The 19,816-nt window shown below is 31.1% G+C and overlaps 2 protein-coding genes across 7 annotated transcripts; both read right to left on the reverse strand.

Moving 5' to 3' along the window:
- Positions 1 to 1,287: 1,287 nt before the first annotated feature.
- Positions 1,288 to 8,424, reverse strand: LOC107011458 (shaggy-related protein kinase epsilon). 4 transcript variants are annotated; one of them, XM_015210971.2, is made up of 14 exons: positions 8,228 to 8,424; positions 7,639 to 7,738; positions 7,304 to 7,504; positions 7,123 to 7,215; positions 4,905 to 4,964; positions 4,532 to 4,804; positions 3,477 to 3,548; positions 3,348 to 3,404; positions 2,492 to 2,632; positions 2,344 to 2,394; positions 2,176 to 2,271; positions 1,987 to 2,070; positions 1,698 to 1,800; positions 1,288 to 1,594 (listed from the first exon to the last, which is right to left on the reverse strand). In XM_015210971.2, exons 3-14 carry the CDS (start codon positions 7,421 to 7,423, stop codon positions 1,512 to 1,514), a joined length of 1,233 nt encoding a protein of 410 aa, XP_015066457.1. In that variant the 5' UTR covers positions 7,424 to 7,504; positions 7,639 to 7,738; positions 8,228 to 8,424; the 3' UTR covers positions 1,288 to 1,511. The 4 variants fall into 4 exon arrangements, with proteins under 4 accessions (XP_015066457.1, XP_027770474.1, XP_015066456.1 ...); XM_027914673.1 differs by lacking the exon at positions 7,639 to 7,738 and having other exon boundaries at positions 7,304 to 7,409; XM_015210970.2 differs by lacking the exon at positions 7,639 to 7,738 and having other exon boundaries at positions 8,228 to 8,423.
- Positions 8,425 to 9,240: 816 nt separating this feature from the next.
- LOC107008681 (peptide deformylase 1B, chloroplastic) lies at positions 9,241 to 12,696 on the reverse strand. Of its 3 annotated transcripts, XM_015207815.2 has the most exons (7): positions 12,389 to 12,693; positions 12,173 to 12,311; positions 11,578 to 11,770; positions 10,433 to 10,543; positions 9,966 to 10,028; positions 9,746 to 9,876; positions 9,241 to 9,666 (listed from the first exon to the last, which is right to left on the reverse strand). In XM_015207815.2, exons 1-6 carry the CDS (start codon positions 12,618 to 12,620, stop codon positions 9,775 to 9,777), a joined length of 840 nt encoding a protein of 279 aa, XP_015063301.1. In that variant the 5' UTR covers positions 12,621 to 12,693; the 3' UTR covers positions 9,241 to 9,666; positions 9,746 to 9,774. The 3 variants fall into 3 exon arrangements, 2 of the variants coding, with proteins under 2 accessions (XP_015063301.1, XP_015063302.1); XR_003576978.1 differs by lacking the exons at positions 9,241 to 9,666; positions 9,746 to 9,876; positions 9,966 to 10,028 and adding an exon at positions 10,662 to 10,910 and having other exon boundaries at positions 12,389 to 12,696; XM_015207816.2 differs by lacking the exons at positions 9,241 to 9,666; positions 9,746 to 9,876; positions 9,966 to 10,028 and adding an exon at positions 10,781 to 10,910 and having other exon boundaries at positions 12,389 to 12,696.
- Between the last annotated feature and the right edge of the window lie 7,120 nt (positions 12,697 to 19,816).

The following is a 19,816-nucleotide window of genomic DNA, read 5'->3' on the forward strand; positions in this document are numbered from 1 at the left end:
AGGAAAGCTAGTTTTGAAAATAAATAAATTTAAAAGGAAATTCTTGCTTGTGGTGGAGCAACGTAGGCAGATCTATGATTCTTTTTTATATAAATATATGATTATTTAAAGTATGACACGAGAAAAATATTTAAGGACAAAATGTAAATCTATATTTTTTTTTATTATCGTCTATATTTATCTGATTATCTCATTAAATGAAGGATGGATACTTCAAAAGAATTCAAAGAATTTAATAATTTACATATTTTGAATTATGAAAAAAAGTATGAACCAACATATTACTACTTGGTTATGTTGACCTAACATAATATCTCTTTATTTAAGATATGTTTTACTGAACTAACTTTATTAACGATGCCTTGGAATCCTAAATTTGATTACTAATTACTACTATTACTTTTAGTAGTCATTTCATATTAAGGGTAGTACAGAAAAAAAAAACTCTTAATTTACTAAAATAGATGAGTAGAGTAAAATATCCAGAATAAGAATCAAGCAAAATAAAACAAGTGAACTACATGTTTTTCATCAAACTCCTTTACAAAAGATAGTAGTAGGTTCATCAGAATATGTAATTGTAGCTCAACAAGGTGGGTGTTGGTATAGCAAAGCGTTTAGTTTTGTTTGGCCTGATTTGCTTAATAGCTCTAGTTATGGAAAGGTGGGGGTGTTGGTATAGCAAAGCGTTGAGTGAACTTTAATTTGCTTGGACAATTAAGCTTATGTTAGTAATATATATTTAAGTTACATATGACCAGGTGATGACTTTAGTTGGAACGTAGAAACAATTACGTTGGAGTATTAACCCGAATGAGAGTAACACTATGTTTGAATCATTGTTATCTATTGTATTTGTTTTGATTGTTACTTAAAATGTATTGTACTATATTGTTAAATTTCGTTATTACAATGAAAATCCCTATTTTGTGAAACAACCGATTTGATGTGTTCCCATTTTTACTTAATTTCTTTTTCCAATTATATATTTACATAATATTTCAAAATACTATTTTACCCATTACCTTGTTAATTTAAATCTAGTCAAACCTACTACCCTAGAATAATTAAAGATATTTTAGTGAATTTATAAATTACAATATTGTACGATACAATCAAACCAGACAATTAAAATGTTATTAAGCAACAACAAACAATATAATCTAGCCAAACATTGTATCTTCCATTCAATACAGTACAATAAACTACAATACAATACATTATAAAACAATGGGTAACAATGATCCAAACAAAGTGTAATAGAATCAACCAAAATGCAGTAAAAGATTGCAACCTAAAAAATAAAATTGTCGATAACGAATAAAGTAAATTCCATAATACATTACTATTTACAAATAATTAAGTATAGTACGGGGGCAATCAGCTGATTACATAATTGGCTAAAAGTGGTATATAATAGACTAATGGAGATGTCAAAAGGTTTTCCTAATTCTCTGAACAGTGATAATAAATAGGATCAAGTTCACAAAAGATAAACAAATTCTTACAGACTAGACTCCAAGTAAGGGACACTGCTTTTTAGCATGTTCTGGTAACAGTTTGTTTAAGAGTTCTGAGGACGCTCCTTTCAGCTCTGCAAATGACATAATCTCATAATAAGAAAAACAACTACTATATGAATATGAGGGGGTGGAGAAGTCAATTAATAAAACTGGAGGAGAAGATGATAATTAAACCTTGAGGCCTGAAGTTGAAGAGAGATGGCAATGGACGACCATTAGGAGGACGAGCATTAGGGTCACGGAGCTCATCAAAGAAAGCGTGACCAAGAGCTTCCAACTGCAAAGTGAATCAAATAGATCACAAAAAAGCATCACAATATAATCAAGTTTCCCGACACACATGATTGCTGCCTAAAATATGATATGGAATTTTCAACAAGCACTACTTTCTTTTGCCCTCACCACACGGAGTTTGAACTGGAGGATAAGGAAAAAAATTAGGGAGAGAACTTGGTAAACTCACCGCTGTGCACCTCAGATTTGGAGAATACTGTAGAAGCCTTATCACAAGATCTACAGCTTCAGGAGGCATCCGCTTGTGAAAAATCTGTACAATGCAGAGTACGGTCATGAGTTTCTTGATGTGCATGCATGCCATGAAATGCATCAGAAAATGTATCTTCTACACAGGACTATAGCTCAGGATTCTTACCTTGTGCCAGGGGTGAGCTTTAATTTGCGGGAACTTAAACTCGGTGTAATTTGGATTCATACACTTGATTTCTTCACGAGTTGGTGTTCCAAGAACCTAAAGAGGACATTTTGATTTATTGAATTGTGCAAACTAAAGATGACATCATTGAATCAAATAGATGGATACCTTGATTATTTCGACGAGCTGATCTACACCACTCTCACCAGGAAAGAGGGGCTACAAGTTTTGGAAGAGAAGATTAGCGTGAAACAATCAATCATTACAGTATTTTTTTTTTCTCAATAAAGGAATTGAACTCCACAATAAATACAACCTGTCCAAGAAGCAGTTCAGCTAGGACACAACCCACAGACCAAATGTCAATTGCATTGGTGTACTCAGTTGCTCCAAATATTAGTTCGGGCGCACGATAATAACGTGAACAGATATATGAAATGTTTGGCTCGCCTTTGACCTGTTAGGATGGCCAAAATATGAGGATGAACTATCTAAATAAGATCACTAGATAAGACTAAGACAATCATTCCACCCACCAATCACATATGGAAGATGAATAAAGTCAAGAAAAGGAATCAAAGTATTTTCATATTGTTGAGCTATAAAAGGTACTTCTTCATCAGTTCTTTTGATTTGATAAATTCCAACAAGCAAAATATCTAATTCATAAGAACATCTTTAGCCACGTAAAAATAAAAAGAAGTGATCATATAATATGCTGGAACACTTCCATTTCTTGAATTTTCTGAGAATGGTCATAATAAGATATCATACAACTTCATCTAATTCTTGTACTAACATATTATAAATGTGACATATTTATGATAATACATAACCACAAGCAATTCCTGAATTATCTAACAAAATATGACACAACTGTCTTTAGCGTCCAGTACAACTCATTTTAAGAAATCCTCTTCTGCAGGCACAACTACAACTGATAGACGTCATCAACTACTTACAGTTATATCATGACAACTTGTAGTGTTTCACATGCATGGAAACGTGAATAAAAAGAATATTTGTGTTCCAATTTTCCAAACAAGTCACAATCAAATGATCACATCTGTTCCTAAACTTTGTAGTGACAAGAAGCAGAAAGAGAAAGTTGAACTTAGGTCTCAGACTAGAGAAGTAATAACAGGACTTTTGCAAGCTATCAGGAAAATTACCAGGACTTTTGCACTCCCAAAATCACAAAGCTTAAGCTGATGTGTGTGGGGGTTGACCTGCCATAGCAAATTGCATTAGTAAATATCACAATGTTTTTAGTTGATTGAGTTTAAGCTTCAAGTACAAACCAGTAAATTCTGAGGTTTGATGTCCCTGTGGCAGACTCCTATCCCATGTATGTAAGCCAAAGCTCTAAATATCTGTAAAGGTATATCATCAACCAACTATAGGTCGCAACAAAGATATGCTAAGGTGGGTGTAAAGAAGAGGTGTTCCTACTAGCCATAAACAGTAACTATGTCATAATCGCCACAAACAAATGATGCAAAATTTACTCTGTGCAAGATAAGCGCAACAAACACTAAATATTATCATCTTAAACAGTTATTACTAGAACAGAGAACTTGTTATTTGAAGATATTACAACTATGGAAGAACCTTTACCACTGCACATGAGGTCAACGGTTTAGGCCACAATCTAAGTTTAGGGTTGCATAAAGGACAAAGGGAAGTAGAAAAATATCCAAAAAACAATTAATATCACATTAAACCAGTATATGGAAAAATGACATAGAAGGTGAATTAGTCAAACCTCCGCCATATGTGGTTTAGCCGAAACTGAATGAACTTCCTTTCATCTAAAAAAAATAAAGATAAATCTCCAATCTGGTACTGAGAACAAGTCATTAGTTTTGAAGATTATTTTACTGAAATACCTTTCTCATTTATTTCTTATACATTTTGACAATGAGATAAATACTACATTGTTTCTGAAAATAGAAAAGAACACTAATTGGGTAGAATTATTAGCTCCCCTGGTCGAAGATAACCTTCTATACTATTTCTCGTTATTTAAGCATGAAGGATTTGGTGCCTTATAACTTGAAATAGTAGGGTTGACATCGAAGAGGCTAGCATTGACATAATATTTTGATACAGGATACAACATTTAGAATTTTTACATACACCATAACAATTTGAAGACAATGAAGGGAATTAAAGGCAAAGGAGGTTTCCATGGCAACTTGTGGCACACTCGAGCAGAAGTCACAATCATCATAAGCTATAGGGCCAGGTCCATTCAGTTTTGCTAAATTATAGGAAACATACATGAAATTCATCCTATGCTCATTTCTTTCTATGTACAATGAGAGGAACTTGCACATGTACTCAAATGAAATACCTGATATGTGTACAGTTTGACATATATCATAGGCATCCGTTGGTTTGCTTTGCTGTAATGTCTTAACACACGGTAGAGAGTTTCAGGTACGAATTCTAGAACCAAATTTAGATAAAGCTCATCCTTTTCTGTGGTCGAAAAGAAGCAGTGCTTCAGTGAAACAATACTAGGATGATCAAGAAGTCGCATAGTCTGCAATTCCCGATTCTTGTATCTCTTGTCCTGCAAGACCTTTTTTATTGCCACGGTTTCTCCTGTTTCAAGGCATTTGGCCTGCAATTTAGCTTTGAAATCAGTGATAATTGATTTAGTAAAGGGGGTAAAGATTCTTGATTATGGCAGTGACTATCTGTGACAAATGAACAACTTATACCTGGAACACAATTCCAAAGGAACCCTGTCCAACTACTCGCTCCGCCATGTAACTTATGGTCTGAATGTCAAAGAAAACATTACAAAAAAGCTTTTAACACAAAGACCCACAATCAGCATGTATATTTAAAAGAACTTGCTCAGTTGATATCTATTTATTTGTGCGGTGAAGTATGTATGGGTCATTCACTCAAACAGTGCCGGTCTCGAAGACATGGTAATGAAGAGCATTTCAATTATCAACCCAAGCTAGAAACACAACATTATGTTGAGTAGGACCGTGTAAGCTCGCCTAATTAGCAGTCATCCCTAACTAGTATAAGCTACATCCTTAATAAGACCGATACCAAAGTGTTCGCCGACTCTTTAAAGATACTATCAAGTTAAAGTCGAGGAAAGTCATCCCGGTCATTAGATGCCTATGTTAGGTCCAATTCTGAACTTTACAGGGAACAATATTTTGTAATTTCTAAAGTTCAGGAAATAAGCCCTTTTTACATCTGGAAAGCACCATGTCAATATGGTATGAGAAGATTAACTAAGTTCATGTCATTAAAACTTCCCTGAAAGTATGGAGTTGATATTAACGCACGCTTCCTTTTTGAGAGGACAAAGAAAAGAGATTGTTAGATTACAGCGAGAAGCTTGATTTTATGTCTCACATAACCAACATAAGTCATGTGAGACGCCGTAATTACTTGACAAGTGTAGTTGTGGTTAAATTTGTTTAGTTAAAGATTGAAACAGAAAAAGCAATGCAAAACTTTACCAAATTAAGCACCAAACAAAGCAAAATTTATCAAAGTTATTCTGAGTTATGATGCAGCAGATTAATTTGATATAAGGCTTTTACAGTAATATAGTTCTACTTATTCAATGAATTTATTGGAAGAAAGAAAAAACAAACAAATTGAATTTTGGATAATCCCATGCCTAATCAGAGAAAAGGGAAACAAAATTATGCAATGGAAAATATACAAGCATAAGTAGAAAAGCCATGTAAGTTCATACAAAGCACCGTCAACCATAAGCATATTAAAGTAAGGTTGACCAGTAATACAACTCCATATCAGCCATGAAAAAGAGAAAATTAAGTGTTATTCACGTCTAGGGGTATGCATATCATGCAATTTTTGGGTCCTAGTAGAGTGCCTTATTTTGGAAACTTTTATATTACCAAAGAAATGGTAAAAAAACAAGTCACTTGTTAAGCAATTAAAGTGCCTCATAGAACACATGGAAGTGATGTGAAACACAAAATAAAATTTCTTGATTACCAGTACCTGGCAAGTCAAAAGAAATTGAAGAAAAAGAAGTAATTACAAAGATGTCCCGAACCATTTTAGCCAAAAGTTACTTCTTGTTTAGTACGATAGCTAAACATATCCATCAGACAGTTACGATTTGTTCTTGACTTATTATTATTAGTTTCAAAAATCAAAAAGAATAAAAAAAATAGAAGAGGCAAAATACTTACCCTTCGGGGTGGCCCAGTGGTTTGAGCTTGGGATTTCCATGTTGGAGGTCTCAAGTTCGAAACCCCTTGCCAGCGAAAGTAAGGGTTTTGCCTTCTGGGCCGAGCTCGTCGCACTAGGCTTGGCAAGCCTAGTGTGGGTTACCTCTCCTATGTGGTTTGCTAGCTATTGCATAGGAGCGGGGGTTTTACCCTGTGTGCACCCAAAGGGTAGCGACTGCGGGTTTCCCTTGTAAAAAAAAAAGAGGCAAAATACTTGGTACTCTAGTACAAAACATCTACTAAATTAATAAAGGAGGATAAAGCAATGCCGCGAAGGAAAATACGAGAACAGGTCTTTCTTTCAATTGTCTATGTTACATCACAAGTGAAAAAGTTGCATGTTTCAAAAAAAAAATGTTACATCACAAGTGAAAGAAAAGATAATATGAAAATCAGGATTATCAGACTTTCTGATTTCCATAGCCGGAACAAAACTGATTGAGAAAAGATTTGCTCATCAGATCCATAAATAAATTACCAGCCGTAGTATAGATTGAGTTTTATTTACTGATTTCAGAACCAAAATGAAACTAAAGCAAAGGGATATTTCATGAAATCCACGAGATCAATGCCATTTAATCCCAAACATGAAAATTCTTATCCTTTGGATATGTTAGTATTTGGTACAGGCACAACAATAAAAGATAAGTTACAAGTGTAAAATAACATTTTCGAGGTTGAATCAAATGATTAAAAATGTCACCTGCTTTGGCTGACCATTTTTCCCCCCAATAGTCGTCACAATGATGTGACCTGTTTCAGTTCCATTCCCATCCACAACAGCGGCTTCCATTTCCTATCAGGATATCACAGTGAGAATTGCTAAGGCAGACAAGGAAAAAAGAAATCAGATAAAGAGTATGCATCCTATTTCCAAGAACAACCTTTCCTTCTTTGTCATCGTTGATCTTCATTGCATTTATTTCTTTAGGTAGGTTGTCAACAAGCACAACATCAGTAATAGGTTTGCCAGCTGCTAAAGACATAATACTGCCAGAAGCCATGTCACTGAATTACAAATAAACTTCCTTATAGTACTGATAAATGGTTATAACTCAAGTGACAGATTGTCCGCTTCTCAAAACCTGAATCACAAAGATACATAGATCAAACAGAACGCCAGTGATGCCGTACTAACATTCACTGTTGTATCAAAGGAGATAAAAGAATCCAAAAATTGCACTATGTAGAGATTTATATAACAATGAACTTTACTGACCCAAACAGAGCCCCATCCACTTGCTGTTAAGTTAACATGTCAAAGGCATGCTACCACTTTCTTGACATATTTAATGTCCATGTGCGCCATATGACTATATCTATGATGATAAGGCATAACTCCCACATATAAAGACATTTATGAAATATTATTAGTGCTACCAAGACTCTTTTAACATTTTGATAGGAGAAGTGAATAAGTCAAACAGAAGTTGTTACATTAATACTGAGACAACTATCAACAAGCAACAAAGAGAAGTTTAGTGCTTGTTGCAAACATAGAGCAGTATGATATATTTAAGTTTCAAAAGTTAATCATCCTGAAATCCGGTTTCTTAGTTCATATACGTGATTAAGTACTCAAATTAGTCAAGTAAGTCTCTAGAAGATCGCAAAATTAGCTACCATTGTTCAAAGAACTCCTAGACGCCTAAAAAGAACTTCTATAACAGCCTCCGAAATTTTCTAATTGGAAGAGAAGCATAGGTTTCAACAAAATTGCAGCCATCTTTTTTAACATTAAGAACCTTCATAGGAAGCATGAGATCAATTATTTATATTTATGATTATTGCATAAACCAAAAGAGTACCTGCAGCGGTGAAGTGAATTGCTCGCATTGGCGATGGAAAATTGTGAGTGAAACAGCAAAACCCTAAGCGCGGAAGAAATAAAGTGGAAGTGAAAATGGCGTATGGCCAAGTTTTCAGGTTCTTGGTTATAGACTTCTGCAATGCTGCTCTTCTTTCATTTTTCTCACTTCTGGATGCTCTCAGAATTTTGATGGAGTTGGCGGACCCCAAATAATTTTATCCATTTTCGTTGATTGGAAGTTTGGGTGTCCGAGATATCTACGTGTAAGGTTCTGATTGGTATTTGATATGCTTACGTCATTTATGTTGACTGATACAGTGTTAATTCTGTTCCTATTGATTGAAAAAATCTGTGTGCTCTACAACTCCACGTAAGCGGATGTTAGGCGTTTTTATTTTTTTTTTTCTTCAAAAAAGGGAGGTGTGTATAATTTTGCTGATCAAAAATTAATGGTCATATCATGATCCCCTGTTTCATCTAAAAAAATAATTTTTAAAGTGAAAAAAAATATTTAAATTTTGTAGTTTATTTGGACATAAATATAAATTCAAGTTATTTTTTATCTTTTTTGAAATAATCTAAAGTGATTCTTCAAAATTTAAAATTTAATTTGAATTCATTTTAACATTCTCATTAGTATAATAAAATATCTCAAAGAATTGAAGAAAATCAGATAAGGTCAATATTAAAATATAGTTAATTCAAATTGAAGTAAATTAAACAAATTAAAAAATAAGAAGTAACTATTAAGTTTAATTTTCTACTATGGTTAATTATAATTACATCATTAAAAAAATTTCAAAAATATGTGGATAATAATGAGCAAGAGATTAGCTACAAATTATTAAGAAAAAATTAATTAATAATAACAATAAATACATAATTTTTGTATATTTTGCTAATTGAGAATAGTAATGTAATCGATTTGTTCAAGTATCTGGGGTTAAAAACCACAGCATGATTGATCAATTATATTTTGATGGGAAAACTGCCATCACAAAACATCAGCAGTGGCTGTGAAGGGATAATTTATTGCTCACATATACATTACAAGATGTTCATTTAGCCTGTAGTTCATGGATTGCCTTTCAAAGGTATAACAATTACCAAGAAAAGAGTTCAAAAACCATTCTGCTGGGGAACTTATGGAGAACTTCTCTTGAGTTGTTTTTCTCCACACTGAATGAACTACAACAACCCAAGTGCTAAACAACAAACTTGATTTCAATATTTGATCAAATGTACTTAACAGTTCTTTTTCCATACAAATTTCTGTGGTAACCCTATCATTCCTAAACAGAGCAGTATCAGTACAAGGATAAACATCAGAGGCCACACTTTTGGCAAGTTTCATAAAGCACAAGTGTCTAAATTAATGGCATATACCAAAGTTCAGCAAAAGCTGGCAATCCCATTTTGTGCTTCATCATACAAATACTGCATACAACAAGTAGCAAGTGTAAAGCACATGCAGTAAAACAATAAGCAAATGAAATAAAGGTAAGGCATCAGAAACCTGAGAAGATTTCATAGATCTCAGTGAATTCATGATTTGCCAAATCCAACAGCAGCCTTCTTTATTTTTCGTGTATTTATACTTTCAGGGGTAGGCAACCCAGTCCTATCTTCATATTTCTTTTCTAGCGCCTGTAAAATCAGTTACAAAGATGAGCAACAAAATACTTGGTGCAACACCTGCCAGATGTTTATTCCAACTTTAACAATCATCCACTAACCACTAATTTTTCACGGATGGTATCCAGGACTTCGTCAGTCATTTTGTCAAAGAAAAGAACTCCCTGCACATTGCTGACTTAAGTAAAAAAGAAATGTCTTATGGGAACTAAGTCTTGTATAAGCAAATTGTGCATTCATGTAATGAATATTCATCAAAGACTGCATACACACTATACAGTACTACAGATATCTGAATTCAACCAGTAGCACTGTTAAGTAGTCTTATAAAAAAAATCAACCAGGGAAAACTCCTGAACTCGAGTCTATCGAGTTCTTACTTTTTTTTTGTTACACTGCTCAATGTCCAGTTACTGCAACTGGAAAGACATATAGAACATTTTTTCTGAATAAAAGGTAAATGCAAAGGGAAAATGTGTGAGCAGGAGAACCTGCTAATCCCAAACAACAGTAATTTTTGGGAAGGTACAGTTAAAACAGATCCTGCATTTATAGAAATGAAAAGCACCTGTAGGTGATCAAATTCATGTTGGAAGACTCGAGCTGGAAGAGCAGACAAGCTTATCTCAAACCTTGTACCATTAATGTCCTGTGCGTCAACCTTAACTGACTCTGGTCTCTGCAAACACACAACATATATAAATAATATAGTAACAATTATAAAGTCAGAAAACTTCACAATTCAAATAGCAGATTCAGGTTCCTAGACACTAAAGCAGTTAGCAACAAAGATTCACCAGGTAAGCTTTTGTAAAATGCAAACTGTTTTAGGATTACAGTTCTACTTCAAATACTTCTGAATTTGTTTGGACAAGTCACCCAAAATCCAAGCAGCTCTATTATGTAAGCTCTTTACCAGGTCAATGAGCCAGAAGAAGAATTATGCTGTATAAGTTGGAGTTACTAGTTGAATAGGGACGCTTGCAAACTAGAGGATTAGGATGTCTTTTGGCATAAGTCCTTGAGATGCTGTCTATCTTACATTCCTGAAGCACAACAACAAAATTGACCATTCATAAAAAGTTAGATACATGTAGTCTGTAGAACTGCTGATATGACATCTGTATTTTTCCTAAAGCAATAGAAGTTGCTGGTTTCTGTAAAAGTTCGACTAGCTCATTGGAGCAACTTTTCCAGGAGCAGGAGACAGCAAGTCAAATTCTTCAGAATGGTGTAGCCACCAATTCAACAACATAAATGCTAGGAAAAACCCTCATGAGGTTGCGGATGTGCCTTACCATCCTTTCAGATATATTCACGACTAACCTCATGATGTCATGAGTTGGTACATGGTATCATGCGTCAACTCCAAGCAAGTTAGGTTTGGCTATATAAATTGGCATTGGGTATGTCACTCCATTGAGGCTCATCTTACACCAATATTATACAAGATAGAAAATAAAACGTACTAGGAGCTCTCTACCATTTCTTAAGTTTCATTTAAGATACATATATATATTCAACACACAAACACTATTTTTAAATAAGAAAAGTATCAACTGCATAGCAGATTCTTGAGGGATTTGGACAGATTACGTCAATCATATTTGATCCCACTCGACCACGGGATTCATATTATCTCTCTCACAGACTCAGAGTAAGGCAGTAGATTGACTCGCGGTCAGACAAAGAATGGTTTACAGGTCCAAGTACCTTAACATCACCATGTATCATTGGAAAAGATAAGCAACCTTCTTCATAAGGTATAATCCTCCTAGAATATCTACTGACACGTGGATTGACGAGAACAATCTCCTCCCCCTCTCCACGTTCACCGGCTGCATTAAATACCATTAGTTGAACATTCATTCCAACTTGTGGTGCAGACAGCCCAATGCCATCAGTTCTGCATATATATTATCAAAGCCAAGCATCCTTTAAGGTCCTCTGAATAGCAAGCTTTTCTTATAAACAAAATAAAACTAATGTATCTAACAACTAAAACATCGACAATCCATCTATTCTTAATTCAATAAATCAGTCAGTTACACCTCAATTCCAAACTAGTCGGATTCCACTATTCTAAATTTGTCACCATTAATATTTTTGTTTTATTTTCAACATAATTAGACCTCCACCAAGAATAATCTCTTCCTATATCTAGGTTTGGGATCAGTCATGCTTTGCGAAGCTCCAATAGATTGAGTTATCCAGTTTACTGAATGAACAACTGATTTTTGCATTAGAATAAGTTATCAAAACTCAAAAGGACAAGTAGTTATGGATTGTAAGAAACGGATGGACTCACTTGTACATAATATCGAACATTTCATCAACTAACTTCTTCAAATTAGCGTCAAATTTGTCAATCCTTTTATTCTTCGCTCTTAAAATCGGGTCTGGATACTCCACAATTTTCAATGGCACCTCGAAGCTCAAGTCAGCAGCTACCACACACAAAAAGAAGAATTTCAATCTGCGAAAAAGAAAATTGACTACAAATAGAATCTAGAAGGATGCTTACGAGTGGCTATTTCATCTCCTTTCGTTTTGGAAGGTAAAACTCGCCTAGCTTGAGCGTAAACAGCTAACTTTGGAGGTTTATTACTGCTTGCGGAGAAAAATAAACAGTTAGCTGATTTATATCGATGAAGACTGTAGTTGATAGGGGAGGGAGACGAGTTCCGACTGAGGAGAGGCCGGAGAAAGCGAGTGAACGAAGAAGAAGATGCCCAACTTGCGGCAGCCATTGCCATTTGCCACACAACAAAACGGACAATTTCACCTCTACAGATGCAAATATTACTACTTTTGTCCTTCGTGTTTTGTTACACTAGAATTTTAGACCCTAGATAATTATTTTTTTTAGAAAAAACAAATTCACTCCTCCGTTTAAAAAAAGGACTTTTTTTCTTTTTTAGTCTATTCAAAGAGAATAATTTCTTTTCTTTTTTGGCAACACTTTAACTTTAATTTTCCATGTGGCATGTTACCATAAAATTAGAGAATATTTTGGTATATTTGACATAACTTTGAATTAGAACCACAAAATTAAAAAGTTTTTTTTAAAAAAATTATCATTCCAAGTCAGACTAGGACAATCTTTTTGAAACTGAAAGTGTAATATATTACTCTCTCCGTTAGGTATTATTTATCATGATTTCTATTTTTAGAGTCAAACTATAAAAACTTTGACTAACATTTTAAGATAGATTTTTCCATCATATTAATATACAAAAAATTGCAACTTATAGTACTTTACATATAGTTTTAGAATATCTAATTATTTTATTTAAAATATCGAATTAATGTGATCTAATTTAACTTTAAAAATTAGTAAAATTGATTTTTAAAAGCGTAATATGACAAACAATTCTGTACGGAAAGAATAATAATTGATCATACGTGAGAACTGCAAGTTTGCAACTCCAAAGAGGACATTACTACTACAAGGTATTGTTGATTCTTCCTATTGTACTGATAACTAATTGATTTCTTTAATTGATTATATTTTTTAATAAAGTGTATAAAAAATTAATATAAATAAAGTGATTATCTTGATATTGTCTATTTAGAGAATTGCTAGAAATATATTTTTAATTTTTAATTTTCATTTAAAATTATCGATAAAGGGAAGAAAAACATAAAAAATATCTTAAGAAAAAAAATTATATCGATTATATAACATTACATTGATAAAGGGAAGAAAAACATAAAAAATATATTTAAAAAAATTATATTGATTATATAACATTACATTGGACCTTGCAATATAAAATATAAGAATTAAAACACGTAATATGAAAATAAAATGTATATTTAAAAGAAATCATGATGTCATTCAATGTTTTCAAAAACTTTTTTAGAGCGAGTTTCGGGATGGGATTACTAAAAAAGTTCCGGAGTGTAAATTTGAAGGCGTAGATTCATAAAGCATAAATTTTAAAATTTGAGGTATAAGCCTCGAAAATAAAAATGTAAGTATAGATGTTTTTAATTTATTTTTTAATTTTATTTTGCTTTAAATCATGTTTTTTTTTAGTGTTAGTGTAATGATATTTCTCAAACAGTCATTATAATACTTTTTTCTTCATTATTGATTATTAATACTTATCTCAAATAAAATGCATAATACAATTTCTATATATTATAGGTTATTTGTAAAATCATTCAAAGACTTACTTTTGCTTATTTTATTAGGGGATAATGCACAAGTACCCCTTCAACTTATGCTTGAAATTTCAGAAACACATTTATATTATATTAAGGTCCTATTATCCCCATGAACTTATTTTATAAATAAATTTTCTACCCCTTTTCGTCCTATGTGGCACTATCTTGTGGGCCCAGCGTGTGTTGATATTGTAGGCCGAAAAGGGGTAGAAAATTATTTATAAAATAAGTTCAGGGGATAATTGGACCTAAGTATAGTATAATTGTCTCTGAAATTTCAGGCATAGGTTGAGGGGGTACTTATGCATTTTCCCTTTTATTAGTAATAAAACTATAAAATTGAATATACATGAGACAACTCCCGCAGATCCAAGGGACTTACGCCCCCGTGTCTCGGTACTTATACCTAGCTCAATACTATATAAAATGTCTCGTCTCACGTTCCCACCTTTTAAAACACTTGTCATTAATAATTGGCTTAAGTCATATACCGCCCCTCAAAGTTGTCCGCATAATTCACTTAGACACCTCAATTGAGACTTGTACCTATTGAACACCTAAATTGTTCAAAACATGTATCTATTAGACACAAAATGCTGAAATGTCAAAAAATATGTATTCCACTTCCCTGAAGCGCGTGAAAAGACTTAAAATAGTGTCTTTTTTATATATTTTTTTACATTTTTTCTTCTTTTATTGAAACTTGGCATTATAATTAACTTAAAATATATTTTCTTCTTTATTTACACTTTTTTCAAAAAAGAAAACACCCTACTCTTTATCTATCATCTTCTTCATAATTTAGTGTAAAAAACTTTCTTCATTTTAGCTCCAACACTATTTTTTTTTCTTTTTTTATATACAAAAAATTTATATCTTCCAAATATGAAGATAAATGAAAATCAACTATAAAGATTTAGATTTGAAAGAAAGTCTTCGTATGATTTATTTCAAATCTCATAAAAACAAGGATCAAGTATGAAGAAGATGAAAAAAGATAAATGACTTTTACGTATAAAAATAGTTAGCCGATATTTATTTATCACAATTTTCGAACAAAGATTTTTACTCAAATTCATATGTGGTCATTAAATTTATCAAAAATGATATAAGAAAATTTTGAAAGAAATAATTTTGGGGTTATCAATTTCATTTGGTCATCGATGTAGAATTGAATAACCACCAACAAAATTTTCTTTCTTCTTCACTCTTAGTATGAAAAAAAAATTAATCTTGAAGTTATTTGAAAAGAATAAGATTTTGTAATTTGAAAAAAAATGTGTTTTGGGGAAGAAGATGAAGATGAAAGGGGGTTGGGGTGGGGTGGGGTAGGGTAAGGTGGGGTAGAATAGGTTGACATTTTCATTATTCTTTTTCTTTTTATTGGGCCCAATGTCAAATGTTATTTTTTAATTAGTCATGTTGCCACGTCACCACAAGTGTATCACACACTCTTCACATTTTTGTTGATTATCAAAAAATGTCTAATAGAAATGATTATTATATAGGTAAAAGTGTTCAATTGGTACTAGTATTAGTTAAAGTGTCTAAGTGAATTATGCGAACAACTTTAATGGGTCGTTGATGACTTAAACCTTAATAATTTAATTTATTACTTAGCTACATGATTATACAAAAAATTATCAGGAGCTACAAAATATTTAATTTTTTTTTTAGAAAACATGAAGTCTCAAGTTGTAGAAATGTATACTAAGAGTTGGATCAACTTTGTCCCTAGCACATTTAGAAGAGTGGAAGAGTTTTAATAACATTAATCGAATTATTATTGTGATCATCACTATTGAAAAGACAATTCCTTTTTTAATGTGAAAAATTAAGATAGATAATTTTTACTTTAAATAATTACAAATTAAATTCATGATAGATAAGTTTTGCTTTAAATAATTACAATTAACATATGCACAGTTATTATAGCACAACTATAAAATATTTTTTTTATTATATCTGTACACATTTTTTTTAGTCATATAACGTATTTTTTTTTAAGAAAAAAAAAAGAAGGATTACTCCTCGTCATATAAGCTTACAAAAAATTATAAAATTCATAAACTAGAAGCAATCAAATAAAATTTAACCAGCATCGAATATAAAGTCACCCTTCTTCACTCGAATTTTAGTGTTGGGCTTACCAACTACATCATTATTCAAGGTGAAAGTACCCTTAGAAGGAAGGTTTATGACCTCGGTGAAGAAGGCCATAACTGTACACATGAATGATTATATAGTAACACCAATGATTCCAGGAATAGGAATTCTAACACCTTCATGTTTGAAATTGCACCTATAACTGTACACATGACCTTCATGTTTGAAATTGCACCTATAACTGTACACATGAATCATTTTTTTCGATAAATAATTTTTATTTATATATTAAAAGATGACTTATTTATATATTTTTTTATTGATTTTTAATATAATAGATCATGTCATATATTTCAGAGGCAATTTTATATTAATTAAAACTCAATAAATAAATATACACAAAAATAAAGGTGTGATACTTTTAATTTTCATTCATTCGCATAATAATAATAACAATAATAATAATAATAATAAAGTTACTTAAAAAAATGCTTAATTGAACTTTCTATTATATTCATTAGTAGAGTTTCATAACTTCATTTTTGTTGAATAAAAAAAAAATTATACATCTTATCAAAATAAAATAAAAAGAATATAATGATTAATTGTTTTTAAAACAGTACATTAATGAATATTCAAACTTTTATACATATGACCAGCTCTTTTGATGAATTTTAAAGATAATTAAATTTTTATTCTTAATTTTGATGAACTTGTAATAAACTTTTATCGTTTTTATATCTTTGATTATTGACATTATGAAGTACATGATTGATAAAAAAGATGAAAGAACAAAAACTAAAAGGAGAAAAAAACTACACGTATACTCAAAAGAAAGAATGAAAAAATAGAAATACATTAAAAATCTCCATAAATAATTTATCGATTGAATAAATCATACAATAGTTAGAAAAAAAATTGAATAAACATGTTGTTTAAGTAAAGAAGATAAATAAATGAAGGATTTTTGTAACTTGTTTGACATTATTAGAATAGCAAATATGATTGAATTTTAAATCAATAACCAAATTTATTGAAAAAGTGAAGAAAAAAAGGCCAAAAAATTAGAGGGTAAAGATAAATAAAAATGGATGCTAGAAAGAAGTCTCTCGTCACCTTCTATTTGTTTCTTCTTTATCTATATAAAAAATTGTTTATAATGTTTATTCAAATATTAAATTATAATTTGTTCTTGTTTCTAATAATGCAATGCAACTTCAAGTAATTTTTTCTTTCTTAATTTTTTAATTTTTATTTATATTTTAAATATTTCTTTTTATTAATTAGTGATCCATGCGTTCTCATCCCAATCAATTATATTGATGGCAAATGTAGTGTCATCTTCCAGAACCCTTTATCGATTGAACATCTATGTACTTGGTGAATATTGATCGTGACGGATGAATTCACGTAAATTCATTAATATTTATCCAATTAAACTATATATATTCATATGTTGATAAAAAAATAAATAAATTCAAGCAGTTTTTAAAAGTGGAAAAGGTAAATTACTTTTTAGAAATGTTTTTTAAACCAACAACGATTCATATTTCTGATTACAAGTTCTTCTAAATTTAATATTTTAATCCAAATTATGTTTATATCTATTTATTTATTTTTTTGTTTTGAAAGTGAATTTTAGAGATTTAGGAATCGTTTAGTGTGATGGATATGAATGAAAAGTCCTTGAATAAAAATAATTCTGAGATAATATTTTGATGTCTTGTTTAGTTGTCATGTTTAGGATAACTTATTTCACCATTTTATATCATAGTGATGGAATAAGTTATCTCATATAGATGAGGAGATAAGTTATTTCAGGATAATTAATTAATTCAGGAATAACACGTTGTCAACCAAATGACCCTTAATGTGTTGGATCAGACTTATAAGAAAATAAACAATAAGTATAATTATTTTTTGAATATTAGTCAAACATGGTTTATTTTAATTTTTTAAGCAATTTCGTTAGGCAAGGTGTGCACCCAAATAGATTAAAAGAATTGTTGCAAATAAATCAAAATAAGAAGACAAGTGTAATATTGTACTCCTTCCGTCCATTATTGTTTGTCATGATTTCCATTTTTAAAATTAAATTATAAGAACTTTGATTAACATTTTAAGATGTATTTTTCTTCATCATATTGATATGCAAAAATTGCTATTTATAGTAAATCACAAGAGATTAGTGGTTTTCACTCAAACTTGAGGGAATTGTCTCTAAAATAATCTTTTTTTATTAATAAGAGAAAAGGATTTCAAAAGAAAAATACAAAGGAATAGACATTACCTTACTAATTCTAATGAGGTTGCAAATTTTTACTCCTTCCGTCTCATGTTACGTGACACCATTTTTCTTTTTGGTCAGTCCTAAAAAGAATATCACATTTTCTTATATGATAAGTATTTACAGATATAATTTTTCTTTTATCCGTGTTGATCCCACTTACTTTTAAATATAATACTCTAATACATTCATGAGAAAACATTTTAAAGTTTTCATTATTTCTTAAATTCTATGTCCGGTTAAATATCGCCACATAAAATGAGACGAAAGAAGTACTAACTTACGAGCATGAAAAAAATAAGAGCTAGAGGAAGAAAAAAAAATATTTTAATATTGATAAAAATAATTTTGAAATTGACTAACCAAATACAAAATACAAAATGTTTATTTTCAAAACGGAAAAGGGCCTAAAATACCCTCAAAGTATTGGAAATGGTACAAAATTACCCTCCATCCACCTATTGGCTCCAAAATACCCTTCCCACCCACCTATTGGGTCCAAAATACCCTTGTCATCCACATTTTGGTCCAAAATTGACCATTTATTTAAAGGTTTTATATTTAAACTATTTAAATATTTTTTTAAATACGTGGCGCTCAACTATTGTTATAATTTAACTTATTAGTATAATTTATAAATCAATCCACTATCTACCCATTACTAATTAAGCCCACCAAATTATAAACCCGTCACGTTATTAATGCAACAACAGAAAAAGCTACTGCCAATTGAGTGTTTTTAAAAATTTGAGACGAAAATATCTATAAAAGTAAATTATCATACATTTAAGTGTCTAAATAAAAATTATCGACAAATTTAAAAGTCTGACTATGTTCAATCTTAATTGTTCTTACGTCTCAATTATGTGATGTTACTTCATAGGTAACCTTTTTTTCAAAATAATATATTAAAGGTTTTAAAACAAATCATAAATATTTATAAAAGTATATTTTAAAAAAGTGCATGAATTAATTCGGGATATATTAATTCTTTACATTTAATCATAAATTTCTAATTCAATCTTGAAAGAGAATCCTATTGAAAGTGTGCTCCTAAATAAGCGGCTCAACATAAATTTAATTGGGGCTTTGATTCGGACTCGAATAATTTTGGATGTCATTTTCAGAAATCTATAATTTCATCGTGTTTTAAAAGTGTTTATGACGATTTTGATATAATAGTTGGATTATTAATTGGGTGGAATTTAGTTAGTAATGAGTGGGTAGTGAGTTGGTTTATAAATGATACAAATAAATTAAATTATAACCAATAGTTGAGCATCAAGTATTTTAAAAAATATTTAAATAGTTTAAATTTAAAATCATTAAATAAGTAGTCAATTTTGAACCCAAAGGTGGATGACAAGGGTATTTTGGAGCCAATAG

This window comes from Solanum pennellii, chromosome 2 (assembly GCF_001406875.1).
Source record: "Solanum pennellii chromosome 2, SPENNV200".
Taxonomy (NCBI): Eukaryota; Viridiplantae; Streptophyta; class Magnoliopsida; order Solanales; family Solanaceae; genus Solanum; species Solanum pennellii.